The following is an 18,495-nucleotide window of genomic DNA, read 5'->3' on the forward strand; positions in this document are numbered from 1 at the left end:
CTATTTTTGCTTTTGTTGCTTAGGCTTTTGGGGTCATATCCAAGAAATCATTGCCAAGGCCAATGTTATGAAGCTTTTCCCCTGTGTTTTCTTCTAGAAGTTTTATAGTTTCAGGCCTTATGCTGAAGTCATTTTTTTTTTTTTTGGTAAAGGGTTTATTAAGCAGGGCTATTTTTAATACCAAAAGACAGAAGACAGCTCAAACAGTCACTAACGGAGGACTGGTTGTTAAAATTATAGTATACAAATAAAACAGTAGTATTCATCTGTGTGGGGTGGGATGGGTGGGTGGGTGTGGATGTGTATGTGTGAGGGGTTGGGGAGAGGGAGGGAGAGATGAAGAAATATCTTCATATACTAACATGGAGTGAACTTCAGGATATAATGTTATGTAAAAGGCATAAAGTGGAAAAAAATGAAAATAGTTTGCTATTGCCATTTAGTTTTTTGAAATGTAAAAGTGAATGAATATATATATGCATATATATATAGTTCATTCATATATATGCATATATATAGTTCATTCTCTTAATTAATTTTTTGATACATTATATTTGTACATAGTTATGGAGTACATGTGAAATTTTGTTGCATGCATAGAATGTGTAATGATCAAGTCAGGGTATTTAGGATATCTGTCACCCAAGTGTCTATCATTTTTGTGTGTTGGGTATATTTTAAGTTCTCTCGACCAGCTATTCTAAAATATATATTAAGTTAACCACAGTCATCCTACTCTGCTATCAAACATTAGAACTTATTTTTTCTGCCTACATATTTGATTGTACCCATTAACCAACCTCTCTTAATTCCCCACCCCTCTCCGGCCCACACACCCTTCCTAGTCTCTAGTGTTTTTCTTTCCACTCTCTACCTCCATGGGATTTACTTCTTTTAGCTCTCATGTAAGAATGAGAACATGTGAGGTTTGTATTTCTGTACCTGGCTTATCTTAATTAATGTAATAATCTCCAGTTCTATCCATGTTGCTACAAGTGACATGATTTAATTCTTTTTCATTGTTGAGTATTATTCGTGTGTGTGTGTGTGTGTGTGTGCATGTGTGTGTGTCACACCTCTTTTTTATTCATCTATTGTTGGGCACTTAGGTTGATTCCATATTTTTGCTGTTGGAAATTGTGCTGCAATAAACATGGGAGTACAGTACAATATGTCCCTTTGATATATTGATTTCTTTTCTTTTGAGTAAATACCCAATGCTGGACTAGATTGTATGGTAGTTCTATTCAGCATTTTGAGAATCTCTATCCTGCTTTTTATAGTGGCTGTACTGATTTACATTTCCACCAGCAGTGTGCACAAGTTCCCTTTTTGCTATATTCTTGCCAACATCTGTTATTTTTTATCTTTTTAATAATAGCCATTCTAACTCTGTAAGATGATATCTCATTGTGGTTTTAATTCTCATTTCTCTGATGAGTAGTGACGTTGAGCATTTTTTGTATACCTGATGGCCATTTGTATGTCCTCTTTTGAGAAATGTCTATTTATGTCTTTTGCCTATTTTTAATGGGATTATTTAGTGTTTGTTGGGTTGAGTTTCTTGCACCTTCTGGATATGAGTCCCTTGTTGGATGAATAGTTTGTAAATATTTTCTCTCATTCAACAGGTTTCTTTTTCACTTTGTTGATTATTTCTTTTGCTGTGCAGAAGCTTTTTAGTTTAATATAGTCCCATTTGTCTATTTTTGTTTTTGTTGCCTGTGCTTTTGAGGTCTTAGCCATAACATTTTTGCCTAGATCAATGTCTTGAAGAGTTTTCACTGTGTTTTCTTCTAGTAGTTTTATAATTTTAGGTCTTATGTTTAAGTCTTAAACTCATCTTGAGTTGATTTTTATGTATAGTGTAAGCTTAGGGTCCAGTTTCCCTCTTTTTGATGTGTATATCAAATTTTCTCAAAACTATTTATTGAAAAGACTGTCCTTTCCTCATTATGTAATCTTGACACCCTTGTTGAAGATCATTTGATTATATATGCATAGCTTTATTTCTGGACTCTTGATTCTGATCCATTGGTCCATATGCCTGTCTTTATGACAGCATCACATGGTTTTGACATTTATTTTTGTTTTGTTTTAGATTTTTTCACATTTTCTAATCCCAAACATTTTTTAAAAATTTAATATACCATTTTTAAAGCACTTTTAGGTTCATGGCAAAATTGAACACAAAGTGCAGTGATTTCCCATATATTCCCTGCCCCCACACATGCATAGCTTTCTCCATTATCAACATCCTTCATCAGAGTTACACATTTGTTACAATTCATGAACTTACATTGACACATCACTATCACATCATTGTCATCATTATCACCTAATTGCTTACATTAAGGTTCAGTCTCGGTGTTGTAGAGTCTATGGGTTTGGACAAACATACAATGTCATGTGTCCATTATTACAATAGCCTAAAGAGTAGTTGCACTGCCCTAAAAATACTCTATGCTCTGCCTAACCCCTTAAATCCTGACAACCCCAGTCTTGTTACTGTCCCCATAATTTTGCTTTTTCAGAATGTCATATAGTTGGAATTATACAGCATGTAGCTTGGTAAGATTGGCTTCCTTCACTTAGTAATAAGCACTTAGGTTTTCTGCATGTCTTTTCATGTAATCTGAGAGCAGAGGTAATTTCGTGTCTTCTTTTCTGATTTGGATATGTTTTATTTCTTTTTCTTGCCAAGTTGCTCTACCTAGGATTTCCAGTACTATTGGAATAGAAATGGTGAGAGTGGGCCTCCTTGTCTTGTTCCTGATCTTAAAAGAAAAGCTTCAGTTTTTCACCATTGAGTATAATGTTAACTGTGGGGTGTTATATATGACTATTATTTGTTGCATATATTCATTCATTTGATGGCGTATCCTCTGTCACTAGGCTTTCTTTGCTCTTTTAAATTATTTTTTCCTTTTGCTATTTTAACTGTATACTATCAAATGATGTTTGTTGAAGTTCACTGTTTTTTTTCTTGTGCTTGATCAAGTCTGCTGTTGAACTACTCTAGTAAATTTTTCCACTAAATTATTGTATTCTTCAGCTCCAAAATTTCTGTTGGGTTCTTGTTTATATTTTATGTCTCTTGTTGACATTCTTATTTTGTTCATACATTATTGTTCTGAGCTTGTTGAACATCTTTATGATGGTTATTTTGAATCTTTATGAGATAATTCATATGCCTCTGTTACTTTAGGATCAGTATGCGGAGATTTAGTTTGTTCTTTAATTGGGCCATGTTTCCCTGTTTCTTTATGTGCCTTGTAACTTTTATGATTGGATCTATGCATGTGAAATAAAGAGTCACCTCTGTAAATCTCTAAGGACTCGATTCATGTGGGTAAATACCTAATCACCAATCAGCTCTAATCAGCCTGCCTAGAGATTCTGTGGGCCTCAAATCTTTTTTATAGTTGTGCGTTCTCTGGACTCGTGCATGTAAGTTACCAAGTACAGGGATTTACTCTTCTTTTTCAGGGGCTTGTAATCTCTTGCTCTCTCTGGAGCTACCACATGCTGCTCAGCTCTTCTTTGTTCTCAGTGGCTCCCAGACTTCTAGAGCATGTTAGGTCCTGTTAATGCTGTTAGTTGGACAAGACAGGCACCAGTCCCTCAAGAAGCCTTTTGGAAAGTCTGCTTGTTGGACATTTGTTTCAGCCAGTCTTCTCTTTCCCTCCCCTGGGAGAAACCCAGTGAGACATGATTAAGGTGGAAGATGGTAGTATCGACAATCCTGACCTTGTGCAGGCCTAGGCTGATTTGTTCGTGTCTTAGTTTTTTTTAAAAGTGCTTAAAAAGTTAAAAAATTAAATAGTTAAAAAAAGATTATGGAATAAAGATATAAAGAAAAAATATTTTTATACAGCTGTACAATGTGTTTTTGTTTTAAGCTTAGTGCTAGTACAAGAGTCAAAAAATTAAAAAGTTTATAAAGTGAAAAATTTACAATTAGCTAAGGCTAATTTATTATTGAAGAAAGTTAGTTTTATTTTAAAAATAGATTCAGTGTACCCTAAGTGTACAATGATGTCCTAGGCCTTCACATTCACTCACGACTCACTCAACTGGCTCACCCAGAACAATCTCCTGTTCTGCAAGCTCCATTCATGTAAGTGTACCATTTTTTACTTTTATACCCTATTTTTACTGTATCTATCATATGTTTCCATATGCTTAGATACACAAATACTTACCATCGTCTTACAGTTGCCTTAAGTACTCAGTACAGAAAAATGCTGTACAGGTTCATTAGGAGCAATAGGCTATACCATATAGCCTAGGTGTGCAGTAGGCTATCGCATCTAGGTTTGTGGAAGTACTCTCTATGATGTTCACAAAATGATGAAATTGCCTAACAACACCTTTCTCAGTATCACATTTCTCACTATCACAAACTGACAGAATACAGTGTAGTCACATGTCACTTAACAGTTGATGACTGTACTGTATTCTGACAGTTCATGACAGTGATTTTATGTCTACTCAAAAATCAGTAAGCATAGAATATGCTACAAATGATTCTTGAGTAGTTAGCATTATACTGGACACATAGGCCATATGTGACGTAAACATATAAGACAAGACCTGATGACTATTTAGAATGCATCATATACGTGGCTAAAATAAAATGTTCACCAACGTTCAAATTTATGAGTTCTTTAAAAAATTCATTTATAAATGTATTTTTTTTGCTTAGAACTTTCAGTATTTCCTCATAGAAATAATATTGTAAATGATAGCTATATCCAAGGTGAGGCAACCAAAGCAGTAATACAACTGAATTATTAATATAACCCCAAGACCTGAACCTGGCTTGCCAAGTTATTTTATTATTCTTTTGGCATATTTTACTTATTTTGACCAAGTGACCCACTTAGCCTCTTTCTGCCTCAGCTTTTGTGAAAGATAAGTATGTATCTGATTCCTCTTAAGTAACACTATATGCATAATGCTCACAAGGTTCTGGTGAAGCCCCTCAGGTCTTGCACTGCTGTTTCAAATAGTTAGCTTAAAGAGAAGTAGCTGTCTAGAGGACACCCAACAGATATTATTTATTTTTATTTTTTTGAGACAGAGTCTTGTTCTGTTGCCAGGCTGGAGTGCAATGGCACGATCTCGGCTCACTGCAACCTCCTCCTCCCAGGTTCAAGTGATTCTTATGCCTTAGCCTCCTTATTAGCTGGAATTACAGGTGTGCACCACCACACCTGGATAACTTTTGTATTTTTAGTAAAGATGGGGTTTTTCCATGTTGACCAGGCTGGTCTTGAACTCCTGACCTCAAGTGATCTGTGCAACTCGGCCTCCCAAAATGCTGGGACTACAGGCATGTAATCCCAACAGATGTACAGCCCCAACAGATATACAGCAAGTGATTAAAAATGAAAGTGTGAGTGAGGTTCAAGTGTATTTAGTCATCTTCTAATGCTCATAACCTTTCCCCTCCATGCCTCTTCTGAATCCTCGAGAGACTGCATGTCGCTTTTTTGTGACTTTTTACTCTTCTCTTTCCCTGCTTGGTTTAAAAGTTTTCTGCGTGTTTCACCAACATAAACATATTCTTGGACTGTGGGAGTTAGGAGACAGATGAAGTGGAGAGAAGACCCACCAGCCTCATGCTTATTATGAGAATTTTGAAGCATCTTCCCTTTCATAGGGTGCTGCACTCTGAAGCATTGTTGAGATTAGTATCCTAGTTGTGAATGAAGACGAACAATACAGCATAAGTGAGTGACTAATGTAGAAAACATGAGGAAAGGTGCCAAGTTCGTTTTCAGCGCTGATGGTTGTTGTGTGACACTCTCATGCCAGCAAAAGAGGTGCCTGAGGGAAAGGTTTAATTGCATTTTTGTGTAATAACTACTGGACAGGTGTCAAAGGGTAGCTCCATTATTCCAGTTGGCTCAAAAAAGGGCAAGAAATTCTATCAGTTGGCTCAAAAAAGGGCAAGAAATTCTATCAGGTTCTTGTTTCTCAAACAAAATGGAGTTCAACCAATTCAGTATTTGCTATAACTGGTGAGTGTATGGGTGTGTAATTGAGAAAGGCGAAGGAAACTTGGAAAAAGCTAAGAAGCTAAGACAGAATCAGTATGAATCACTGTGTTTTGGGAAGTTATATATTATTTTTGCTGTCTTGATTTTGTGACATTGAGCCAAGAAATATAAACATATTAAACAGTTTTGCAAGACTTCCTTTTCTCTGCATAATGTTAGCAAGTCATTAATAAACTTCCTCTGCAGTATATTAAGAAGTTTTACCTGGAGCCTAAAAGCACAGAAATTTCTTGTAGGTTATTAATGGCAATGAGTCAACTCACTCAAAGTGAGAAATACACATTTTATGGGGCCTGAAACAGGATCTGTCTATCAGGATATTATTGGAATGTCTTAGTATAGTGCCTTTACTCATGACTAATTTGGGTTGTAGGAAGTTTGATTTATTCAAATATAAATTGTGTTAACTGGTTACTTTGTCAGGTGTATGTGTGTGTGTGTGTGTGTGTGTGTACAAAGCTTGAGATTTTCAATCATCACTATGATATTTTAGTTACTATGATTTTTTAATTTCAATTCTCACTATGATTCTGGAAGGATGGGAGAAAATCCATTTGTTTTTAAAACTTACATAAAAATATTGCCTTTCTGTGGAAACTTGAATAATTTTCATAACTATTTCCCCTGCCTGTGATTACCTTTATATAGGTATAAAACACTTTCTTTTTGTTTAAACTTGTATCCATTATGGAACTATAGGCTTAAGTGCACTGGGAAATCAAATGAATAGAGATTAGTGACATTATATTGGAAAAAAACAACAGGTTTTCCAAATTTAGGAACCCTATGGATGTGTGTAATTGACAGAAAAAAACATCCTTTTTCACATTTTAGCCTTTTTCTTCTCATCAGTTTAGAAATTCAGGCCTTAGAAAAATAGTGTGTAAATAAATGTTGGTTAGTGTAGTGTGCCTTGGGCAACGTGGTACAAAAATATTGTTTCAGGTACTGTCTCCCTGATCTCAGTCTCCTGCCTACTCAAATCCTATTTTAAGGACAACCTCTTTTAAAGGAACTGTCTAGATAAATATCTTACTCTCCTAGAACTGTGTCTTCCTTACTAACTAAACAACCTTGATCTTTTTCCTCTCTCCTTGCCTTTTGATTTCTTTCTGACTTCTTCTTCTACCTCCTTCTCTTTTCATGCTTTCCTTTTTTTAAAAAAAAAAAAATATTAATCTCTTTCTTCCACTCATGCTGAGATGGGGTAGAAGGTGGCCAGAAAGACAAAGATTAATAGTCCCATAAGATATTATTCCATACAATAATATGGAATCTAGGAAGACTCATGGAAAAATGCACACCAGGGAAATGCCGCTTCAGTGTGCTTGCTTCACATATGTAGTCTGGCTCCTTTAGAGTTGCACAGGGTCTTCATCATGCTTTTTTTTTTTTTTTTCTATACACCACTGTGCTCATTTCACTGAGGCTCAAAGAAAAAAGAATTTCAGTGTTTCAAGTTCAGCCCTTGACTGATACATAAATCTTCTCTGTAACAAGTCAGCTAATGGTTACTTGCCCTTAGACATTAGACAGGTTTACTCAGTAATAGAGGAATAGTTATGTAAACTATATTAAATGTAGCTACTCAATGAGATATTGCAATCTTTAAAAATGATAGCTCTGAAGACTACAAAATGCCTTGGAGTATGCTTATGTTATATGAAAAGAGTTTTCAGCAGATTTATTATTACAACTATTAAAGCGTGAATATATGCATGTTGCAAAATACTGTTTTAGGAACCGTGACTGGTTTTTTTTCTTTAGTATTATTTTTCCAAATGTCCAATAATATGTACATTACTTTTATGATTAAAAAAATCTCCCTAAATGGATATGACCAGGAAAGACAACCCAAATACCCAGCAGTATGCTTCATGGTTTCTGGCCCTTCAATGATATCTGCTCTCAAATCTGTTGTTCCCTGCTTTGGATTTTAAGCTTTTGTTTCTACTAACAGAAAATAAATTTACACTTTCAAAAGAGCAAGAAAAAAGCTGTACACTTCATTAGTCTGTTTAAAAATAGCTTTGACACTCAATTGCATAATCCCCAAATGGAAGGAAATATATGAGAAGGTAAGCAAGATATTTACTTTTAGATGTGCTTCCTTAAAGTCTGGTGTGCAGAAACTGCCTTCTGTAGAAAATAATATCCCTTTTAAGTAATAAGAATTAAATTTTGTTTTTAAAAAATCTTCATGAAATGAATATATTTTGACTCATAATTTTTCCAACGAAAGCAATGGATTAAAAACATTATGGCATATTGTTTCTTACAAAAATCTTCCTTACAAAATATGCTGGGGGGGAACCTTGAAAATATGCTTATCAGTCTCTAAATATAGTATGATTTAAACACCTATGTTTTGTATAAAATATGCAAAGTACTACTCCATCTTTTTTCTCCACATAAAATCAGAAATATATTTTTATAAAGGAAAAAGATTATCGATGCTAGGTTTTGAAAATCTAATATTTGTCAATACTCTATAACATTTCATTTAATTGTGGAATGTAACTGTGATTTCTGCATTTTATATTTAGGCAGATGCCTCTTTTTTTCCTGGAAAAAAATAAAACAAGTACCGTGTCCATATAACTACAGAATTTCTGAAAAACTAGTTTCATGTAATGAGTCACAAAATTTGATATCAAATCACGGATATATGAATTAACTTCTATAAAATTTAATTATCTTAAATATTAAACATTAAATCTCTGGATTTCTCAGATGTATGCAAAAATGGAATACAACTTGAATTTCCAATAAGGATTCAGCAATCAGTCTATGTTCTCTCAGAATAACATTCTACGCAATAAAGGGTTTTCCTTTAATAAGTATGTATCCTTCACTGTAGAACTATAATGAGAGCCTTATCGATTGATTTGTTAGTAACAATGTTCTTCCTGTTCATGGAAATTAGCCTTAATTCTGCAGTAATAAATATCACACTGCAGTGAAATTTAGTATGTTATTACACACTGTGCATCAAAACACAAGTACTATTCTTTTGCATGCTCATATTTAATTGCCATTTTGCATGCACCAAATGCTCAAATATTGGCAATTTTATATGCTTCAGCCTAGTGTTAGCATTAACTGAGAACTGCTAATGGAATATTCTTGAAGAGCAATATGCTAGTGTAGTGTGGTTTTCAAGAACTTGTTTGCTACCTTGTTCGGTTATTAAGGGTCCTAGTGGCACTCAACAGGAATATTATTTTATGCAAGGAACCCAATGACATACTTTAGTTTCCAGAATATCATGAAAGGACAAAGAGGTAAAGAAGATGGGTCTAGTATCCTGCTGCCCCTTAGTGGAACCTAATTTGATATGTAAAATGGCCCAAGAAGCAGCCCAATCATTGAGACTGCCACATGTTACTGACGGTAGAGGAGGAGTGTCTTGTGTAAATGATGTCCATAAATAACATTCCAGATATATATGTCCAGTAAATTTTAAAAATACTTAGAAAATGGATAATCCAGTGTGGTTCCTCATTGTTTCAAACATGCCAGTCAAGGTTGCCTAGGCTCCACCAGTGCAGTCTGTGAAATTCTGAGCCTGTAAGAGTAAGGGCTATGTTGAGATACTCTCTGGTTTTAATAGCAGAACCATTCAAAACAGCTCACATCATCTGGAATAAGGTAATCATAGTGTTGACACATAGCCAGAGGTTAAGAATGAGATGCATGAGGATCCTGTAGCCTTTGGCAACAATACTCACACATGACTGTGTATTATTGATGGGTGATGATTATTTTTGTGCTGCAACCATAAATCGTAATGATACCTACTATTACCTTCCCACAAAGTCTTTTGGCAATGAGAACATCATTTATTATTTTACTTTCCTCATCCCACATTCTTCAAGTTTTTTAAAATAATCTTGCTTACATGGGTTGAAGTGGTCACATGCAGTGTTGAGGATGTGTGATTGGATTCCTTCTCTAAAGACTAGTTTCTTCTCAGGGTGGAAACTGGTTTCCCCCACAAAGAAATGGTAGCAAATAAACATCTATAATTGCAACTACCAAAAATTTGGCAAGACAATACTTGTTACTGTTTGAGGAGCTGCGTAATTGTATATACGTCAGTATAATTATAAGTGGATTTGGCCATTGTACAATTTATTGGAAATTATGTCTTTTTTAAAAATGGAGAAAAAGTGGAAACAATCTTAAATATCCAAATAAAATAAATTGGCATCGAACCAGTTATACATACATCATTGGTATAAACTAATTAGGTGTTAACCCCTTGTACCTGCAGTTCAGAATTTTTTTATCACTTAAAAGTGTTCAAATTATTAATGTGATTCTACTTTTAGGATGATAGGTGTGACAGCATTTTTTAATGAAATCCTGATGATAACAGAGGGGGAATTTGTTCAAAACATTCTGTACTGTTTTGATGAACATAAACATCTCAGAATAGGAAAAAATAAGTAAAATCAGAACTTCTTGTGCCATTTGTATTTTAAGATCCACAATATAGCCTGCTCTGAAAGCAATACATTCTTCAGGCTTTTCCAAAATTGCTAAATTCCCTGTATCTTTTTCTTTAATGAAAACATGGCCATTCTAGTACTTTATAGCACACAAAAAGCTGTTTCTGGGAGTTGGACCGACAGAAACATTTTCATGATTGTCAGTCACTTCCTTGAGTGCCAAGTCTGTAGTAGTCCCATATACTTACAAATAAGTGTGTTTTATCATTGTTTGGTGTTAAAGTGAATAAAGCTCCAGAATGCCAGATGGCATTGAGACATCAGCATTTACAATTCAAGAATCCACAAATTCACAGCGGAACTTTGTGAACTTTGATTCTAAAGCTGCCATTGTCATGGAAATCAAGATTTTCCATAATTATCTTCATCATGTGTATGAGTATAAGCCTCCTAGAGCTCTATTTCTTAAGTTTAATGCTGCACTCTTAAGTGGAACCATGTATTCAACTAATTTTCCTCAGTGTACATCCCATGCTTGTCTATAAACTGAGGAGCAAAATTAAATGTGAATCCAATCAAGATTATCTTTTACTGTTTCTATGGCAAGTTTTAAGTTTGGAAGCCCTTTCTTATTAATCAGCACTTCAGGTAATCATGTATTAGGGTGAAATACTTAGGATTCCATCTTCACTTATCTTAACCTAAACCATTCAACTTATTCATAAGTTGTCAACAGGACTTGATTGTATAGAAATGTTGCTTTTAATGAAAAAGTGAAATTTTATTATCTATTCGGTGATTATGTTGCTTTAGCCACATAATGTGACGCGCCCAGAAACAGTTCTCATGAAGGCATTGGAAAAGTACTCTGATGACCTGAACTGATGTTGAAATTTCAGAGATTCTTAGCTCTACGTCAGTGAGTGGGAAAGGACATCCAGTTTCCTGTGGATGTTGACCAAGACACCTCATACAAAAATACAAAATAGACTTACAAGAATATTCTAGAGAAAAGACCTCATGGTAGACTCATTCTCATAGTGATTTGACATACCCTCAGCTCTATCTCAAACCTCTGTTTCAAGAATTACAGCTCTGTGATAATTATTTACAACCCACATGTTGCCAGACACTACTGTTTCTGATTATAGGTCTGCATTTGCTTCTTTTGAATTTAAATAATTTGTGGACTTTATCCAAGTGTCTGGGTGATGTTGTAATTCATTATTGATGAGAAATAGAATAAGCTAAAAATCATAGTGCTGGTTATGAAGGCTATATTAAATCAATTGCTGTAGTCAATAAAATAATTTTAATTAATGGGGGCGGAGTCTGAAGACCTACCTTATCTTTCTCATCTACAGCACCATGTATGTTTCTTCTTTTCTGTTGCTTCTCCATCACCTAGTACCATATACGACTGCTAAATATTTTTGAATAAATGAATGTGTTGAAGAAATGTACGTAAAATCTAAAAATATACTTTTGATGCAAGTATAATCTGTCTAAATTCCCCTTCCCTGATTTTTACTGGAAACATTTAGTTCTTCCTGAGAGTTACAAACCTAGATGACCTTGTGCCTGTGCCTAATTGTTTGTGTGCACGTGAATCTGTGGCATTTCCATGTTTATTAACTGTGAAGCCATTCCCTCCAGAGTAAGTAGATAACAGCATGATTATCACAAGCATCTCTTTCAGATTTATGAAGCCTTGATATATATTTTTAAGCTACATATCCTATGAGTTCACTAGATTAGAGTATATGAACCAATAACTTTATTTGATTTATGCTAAAATTGAACCATTTTATATTTCTTCACTTATTACCTCTGTTCCATCCCCTATATGTTTATTGCTATCTTAATTTTTTGCTAAGTTATTTTTTAATTTTTTAAAGCTTTATGTCTTTTTTTGTTTGCTTGTTGTCATATTTTGTTTAATTAAATGCCATTTTCTTGCCGACAGCCAATATATTTAGTGATTAAACACTTAAACCATTGATGACTTTATGTGACAAAAATGAAGAATCTGCTGTCATTATTCTTATTTAACTTAGCTCTGGAAAGACTGTTTAGTCCAATAAGAGATGAAAATCAACAATACATAGCTATTGAAAGATGTGGAGATAAAATGCCATTATTTTTAAGTATTGTTTACTTTGGTTTTCCAGGTAAAAACCGAAATCAAACAAACAAACAAAAATAACAAGTTCACTACAGAATACTTGTTTTCTAAATGTGGTCCTCAAGACCCCCTCAGAGATTTGTTAAGATCCAAGTTATTTTATTTATTTATTTTTTGAGACAGGGTTTTGCTCTGTCACCCAGGCTGGAGAGCTGTGGCATGATCACAGCTCAGTGTCCCCTTGACCTCCCAGGCTCAAGCGATTCTCCCACCTCAGCCTCCCTAGTAGCTGGGATTATGTCACCAGGCCCAGCTAATTTTTTGTATTTCTTGTAGAGATGGGGTTTCACTGTATTGCCAAGGCTGGTCTCCAACTCCAGAGCTCAAGTAATTCACCTGCCTCAGTCTCCCAAAGTGCTGGAATTAAAGGCAGGAGCCGCCACACTTTGCCAAAGACATTTTCTCTATAGTACTAAGATGTTTTTGTCTCTTCAATATGAAAAATACGTAATAATGTGTCTCACTTTTTGAGTTTACAATGAAGTCTGCCAGCGGCTATCTGATGTGCTATTCCAACAGATTGAAGGCAGAAACATATTAAAATACACCTGTTTTCTATTAAGCCAGGTATTAAAAGAGATTTATAAAATTGTGAAACTGCTTCTCTTCTCACTATGTATTTGTTTTAGAAGACATAATAATTTATTGTAAAAATAGATCACTTAGGTTAACACATACGGGCTTTCTTGATATTTTTACATGAACATTTAAAAAATCAGAAATTCAAACCAATACAGGAAATGTGAATAGTTATAACTGACACAAACAGAAGATCTTTCATATCTTCATTAATTTTTGAGACTGTAAACTATTTTAAGATAAAAATTTTGAGAATTGCTGGTGCAGAGGATTAGCAATATATATTTATGTATACAACAGCAATAACCAATTATAATTCAAAGTGGAAAAAAGTGAAACATTTGGGAATAACCTTATAGATCTATATGGTATATATAATCAGTGTAGTATAGGGAACTCAATACAAGATGGTATGAAGTTTGAGTATTATAATAGTGTTTACTTTTTAATTTATAGATTTCATCTATTTCCAAACATTTAACGTATGTGAAGTATTTAACATATTTCAATGGAAATATGTTAAATCTACGAAAATAAAAGTTTTTATAAGATTTAAATTCTAAAGTTTATACAGGAATAAGAGAGCAATAACTACAAAAACATTTAAAAGAAAGATAATGAAGGGAGACCTGCCTTATCTGATACTATAGTTACAACACAGAGTCAGATGAATAGAATTAGCTATCTCAAGCTTCACTGTGTGTTGTGCGTATGTGTGTATATGTATATACTTCTGTGCATTTAATATTAGATAATGGAATCATTCATGTTCAGTATTATTCATGATAAGGGTTATACAAATGGAACTATATTTTATCACTTCATTAAAGATAAATGTCATTAATATTAGAAATATTGCTAAGCATTTGTAAATTGTTGGGGGGCAGTTGTAAATTGAAACAACCTTGTGAGATAGCTATTTGCTACTACACATCAAATGCTTTAAAACATTCATAATTTTTTTTTTTTTTTTTGAAATGGAGTCTCACTCTGTCACCCAGGCTGGAGTGCAGTGGCACAATCTCAGCTCACTGCAAGCTCCGTCTCTGGGTTCACACCATTCTCCTGCCTCCGCCTCCCGAGTAGCTGGGACTGCAGGCACCTGCCACCACGCCCGGCTAATTTTTTGTATTTTTAGTAGAGACGGGGTTTCACTATGTTAGCCAGGATGGTCTCGATCTCCTGACCTCGTGATCCGCCCGCCTTGGCCTTCCAAAGTGCTGCTGGGATTACAGGCGTGAGCCACCGCGCCCCACCAAAAACATTCATAATCTTTAATGTGACAGTTTTATTCCTAGCAATCTCTCCTGGGGAAATGTTCAGAAATAGGAAAATATTTATACATAAATTTGTTCACAACAGCACATTTTATATTAATTCAAATTTTAGAACAACATATATATCTACATATTGGGCAATGATTAAATAAATATAGTAATGACAAAAAAAAAACCTGCATGTGGAATAGTATTAACTAAGAGTAGAGAATACAAATATGTAAAAGAGGATATAAAACTACCAGGGGTAGATATTGTAATACATTAAAAGTGGTTATCTCTGGATTCTGGAATTATGGATACTTTTTATTATCTTCTTTATGCCTTTTTGTATTTTCCTATTTTTTTTTACAGAGATCATATGTCACTGTTAAAGTAAATAAAATCAATGCAATTTAATTAATTTTACACAGAACTATTGATATTTTAATTCATAGATTAAGACAAATCAGACATATTTCATAACAGTCAGTTCTGAAATGAGATTTTATATTACATTTCAGCTATGGGTTACCTGTTCTTTTTCATGTGCCTGTGACTTCCTTGAATAATACCCCATTTTCATAGTGTACTTATTGTCCATTTGCCAGCAAACTATGTAACCTTAAACCAACCACTTTTCTTCTCTTGGCCTTTAATCTCCTTATCAAATGATGTTTCTTCCAATCTATAATTTGAAAATTAAGTAGTAAAGATCTCTAAAGCTATATTTCCAACCGAAACATCATCCCCGGTAATCTGTCTCTCTTCTACTATACATTTTCTCCTAACATATTGTCTTATCTTTTGTGCTTCTCCTCCTCCAACCCCCACCTCCCAACATGTGATGATTGAAGAAGGGATATAATGTCATCTTTCTGTCTTTCTCTTAGTGCTACTCAACACTCTCAGCAATAGATCTTAGTGGTCTCTATGTAATATTGCTGACAGATTGTCATCTACAGAGTTTTGGTGATTCTCGTCATAGAATTTATTAAAATCTGTAGAAATTCTAAGAGTCTAGATCTAATGGACTGCCTTAAGCTTGAAAGTGAAGTCCTGTTGCCTTTTCATCTTAAGTTGTTTTGCTAGCTCTTTTTGATATAGGCTTGGTACAGTTATAGCCAACCCAGACTTGGATCATATATTTAACATTTGAAATGAACAGCACTTTGAAAATACTTTCTTTTTGATGAAGCTGTTATATATTATTGTAACTATAGTTTGCAACCTGCTATTTTTACGCTGTGGTGCTTACTGGAGAACATTGATATATTTAGTTGTTAATTCCAATAAGTCATTAAATATGTTAATGGATGACAATATGAATGCCTGTTGGTACAATATTACAACCTTCATGCCAATCAATTCACTTGATATCACATGTCAGTTTCTTATAACTTAACTGTTATTAAATTCTTCAGTATAAAGTTTTAAGCTATATTATACATTTTAAATGGAAAAGCAAAACGTTACAGTTGATTCTCTTTGTCAAATAAGTCATTTCTGGGGTGGAATATATGCTGTTTGATGCCTCTGTGTGATTCATGTGTACTGATAAATTTCTTTTTAAACTTGCAGCAAATAGTGGCAGCAATAAATGCAGGGATTATACCTTTAGGAAACACCTCCAATCAAATCAGTCACTGGGATTTGGGAAGTTCCTTCTTCTTTGCTGGCACTGTTATTACAACCATAGGTAGGAGACAACTTATTTTTGTTTTTTGTTTTGATACCGTTTGTGAGCTAAAATCCATTTGTTTGAATTTTTTGTATAGTTGGGCAAAATGATCTACTTAAGGTAGAAAAACTAGATTATAGTAAATTGATTTTGAAAAGGGCATTTAAAGATTTAAACAAAGGAATAATGGAAATGAATTAGTTGTTATTTTAGAATACTGAGTTGACTTTAAAATACATGTGAAACAGGAGCAATGCAGTCAGTCATTTGACTAATGGTAGTAATGTCAAGAAACAGCTTAAAATGATTATTTCTTTAGAAAATTAGTTTTTAATTTTCCTGAATTTTTGATACTTTTTGTGTAGCAGAAAAGGTTTTGAATACAATTTTGACATTCTTTTCATGGAAGTTCTTACGTGATATCACCTTTTTGAATTTGTAAATTTCAACTCTACATTTTAACAGATTGTGCCTGTTATATGGTCATTTATGATGATTACTTCAGGGCTTGTTTTTTTATACATTATATTTTGCCAGTAGCACATATATAAAAATTTAACACTGAAATGTGAGGATTATGAAAAGTATGAAAGTTTAGGCCCCTGATGTTTTACCTTTTAATCGCATTGTTTGTTATAATGTTGAAAGGGTTGCATAATGGAAAGTGGTCTCTTTTTTCAACTCACCCACACATATGTTTGGCATCTTGTAAAGCGGCAGAATGGGTACATGTAGATGTCCTCTCTCTGCTAGTTTGTCGTTCAGTGCCCAAAAGCTATTCAGGAAACCTAAACACAGACCCTACAGTGAAAGCTATGTTTGTCAGTGAGAACACTTGGACACAGGAAGGGGAACATCACACACCAGGGCCCGTTGTGGGGTGGAGGGAGGGGGGAGGGATAGCATTAGGAGATATACCTAATATAAATGACGAGTGAATGGGTGCAGCACACCAACATGGCACATGTATACATATGTAACAAACCTGCACATTGTGCACATGTACCCTAGAACTTGAAGTATAATATATATATATGTATTTTATATATATATATATATATATATATATATAATAACATTTGAAAAAAAGAAAGCCATGTTTGTCATTCTGTGAGACTTGGGAAGGGTAATAGCTGCCTTGCTCATGGAAAGAGATGCATTTAAAGCATATTTTTTAAGAAAGAGAAGGAAATGGACTCATCATAGTTATGAAGGAATTTCAGGCGTGAGAAAATATATGTAAAAAAGGGAGTTCTTTCTTTCCACATACCTTTGTGAAGAAATTTTCATCTCATGGGACTAATTTCAGATTATGGGATAAATTGAAATCCTAAAAGTTTCAATCTTATTTTTTTGATGTCATTCATAAATTATGACATATATAACATTTTCATATCAGTAGATTATATCAAAGTACTAAATAGGAGAACATGGAAAATTTATGGATGAACTCTGACTTAAAAGTTTTCCTTTTACAGGTATTTGTACTGTTCTATCATTATGAGTCCACTATAGTGCCTCTTTGTGCTGGATCACATGCCAGCAAAATACATACTTTAGCATGCTGATTTTTTGCCTTTTTTAAGAGGTCAAGAAACTATGTTTACTCTTACATTTCCATCAGCTAGGTCAAAAGTTGTGTGGCTGTGAAAATCTGGAAGAATGGCAACCTTGATTTCTAACCATAATAACAGGTTAAGTTTGGGGCTTAGACATCTTGGCCATTTCTACTATGGAAATAACTATTTATTGTGTAAACTACTTAGAGTCTAGAAGAAAAAAAGCTTACAGACTGAGTGAGAATGGTTTGTTTCTGCCAATGAAAATTCGAAAGTCTAAGTTATAACTCATCACGATCACCACTAAATTATTTTACAGGAGACTCAGTCATTATACAGACTTACTGTTGCCCTGTGTGTTTATAAACAGTCTCATTTTTTGAATCCCCAAATACAGTAAGTTAGGCAGACATACACTTCAACACATGAAAAAAAATAAACCATTATTACCAGCCTTACTCCAAATTATAGCCATTAAGCACAGTAGCTGATCATTTAGGCCCTTTAGGTAGCTGCCTGACAGCCCAGATCTCCTACTGTTCTATCTCAGGCTTTAGTCTTCAGTGGATTAAGTCATTCTGAGTGACCCATATGAGGACTTTTTACTGCATGGTCTTTTGCTCTTGAGGTCAACACCACGTCCTCTAATCTTGGCCTAGGTTATGGTGGTCTTGGGCAAGGGAAAAATTTGGCCTCTTTCCTTAGTGTGCATT

The 18,495-nt window shown here is 34.3% G+C and overlaps 1 protein-coding gene across 3 annotated transcripts in view; it reads left to right on the forward strand.

Moving 5' to 3' along the window:
* Positions 1-18,495, forward strand: part of KCNK2 (potassium two pore domain channel subfamily K member 2) — a 154,934-nt gene that overhangs the window by 26,498 nt on the left and 109,941 nt on the right. For all 3 annotated transcript variants that reach the window (XM_063613917.1, XM_055234598.2, XM_063613916.1), the window contains exon 3: positions 16,124-16,241. In XM_063613917.1, the coding sequence (XP_063469987.1) occupies positions 16,124-16,241 (118 nt within the window). The remainder of the gene's footprint in view (positions 1-16,123; positions 16,242-18,495) is intronic.

The sequence above is a fragment of the Symphalangus syndactylus genome, chromosome 19 (genome assembly GCF_028878055.3).
Source record: "Symphalangus syndactylus isolate Jambi chromosome 19, NHGRI_mSymSyn1-v2.1_pri, whole genome shotgun sequence".
NCBI classification, from domain to species: domain Eukaryota; kingdom Metazoa; phylum Chordata; class Mammalia; order Primates; family Hylobatidae; genus Symphalangus; species Symphalangus syndactylus.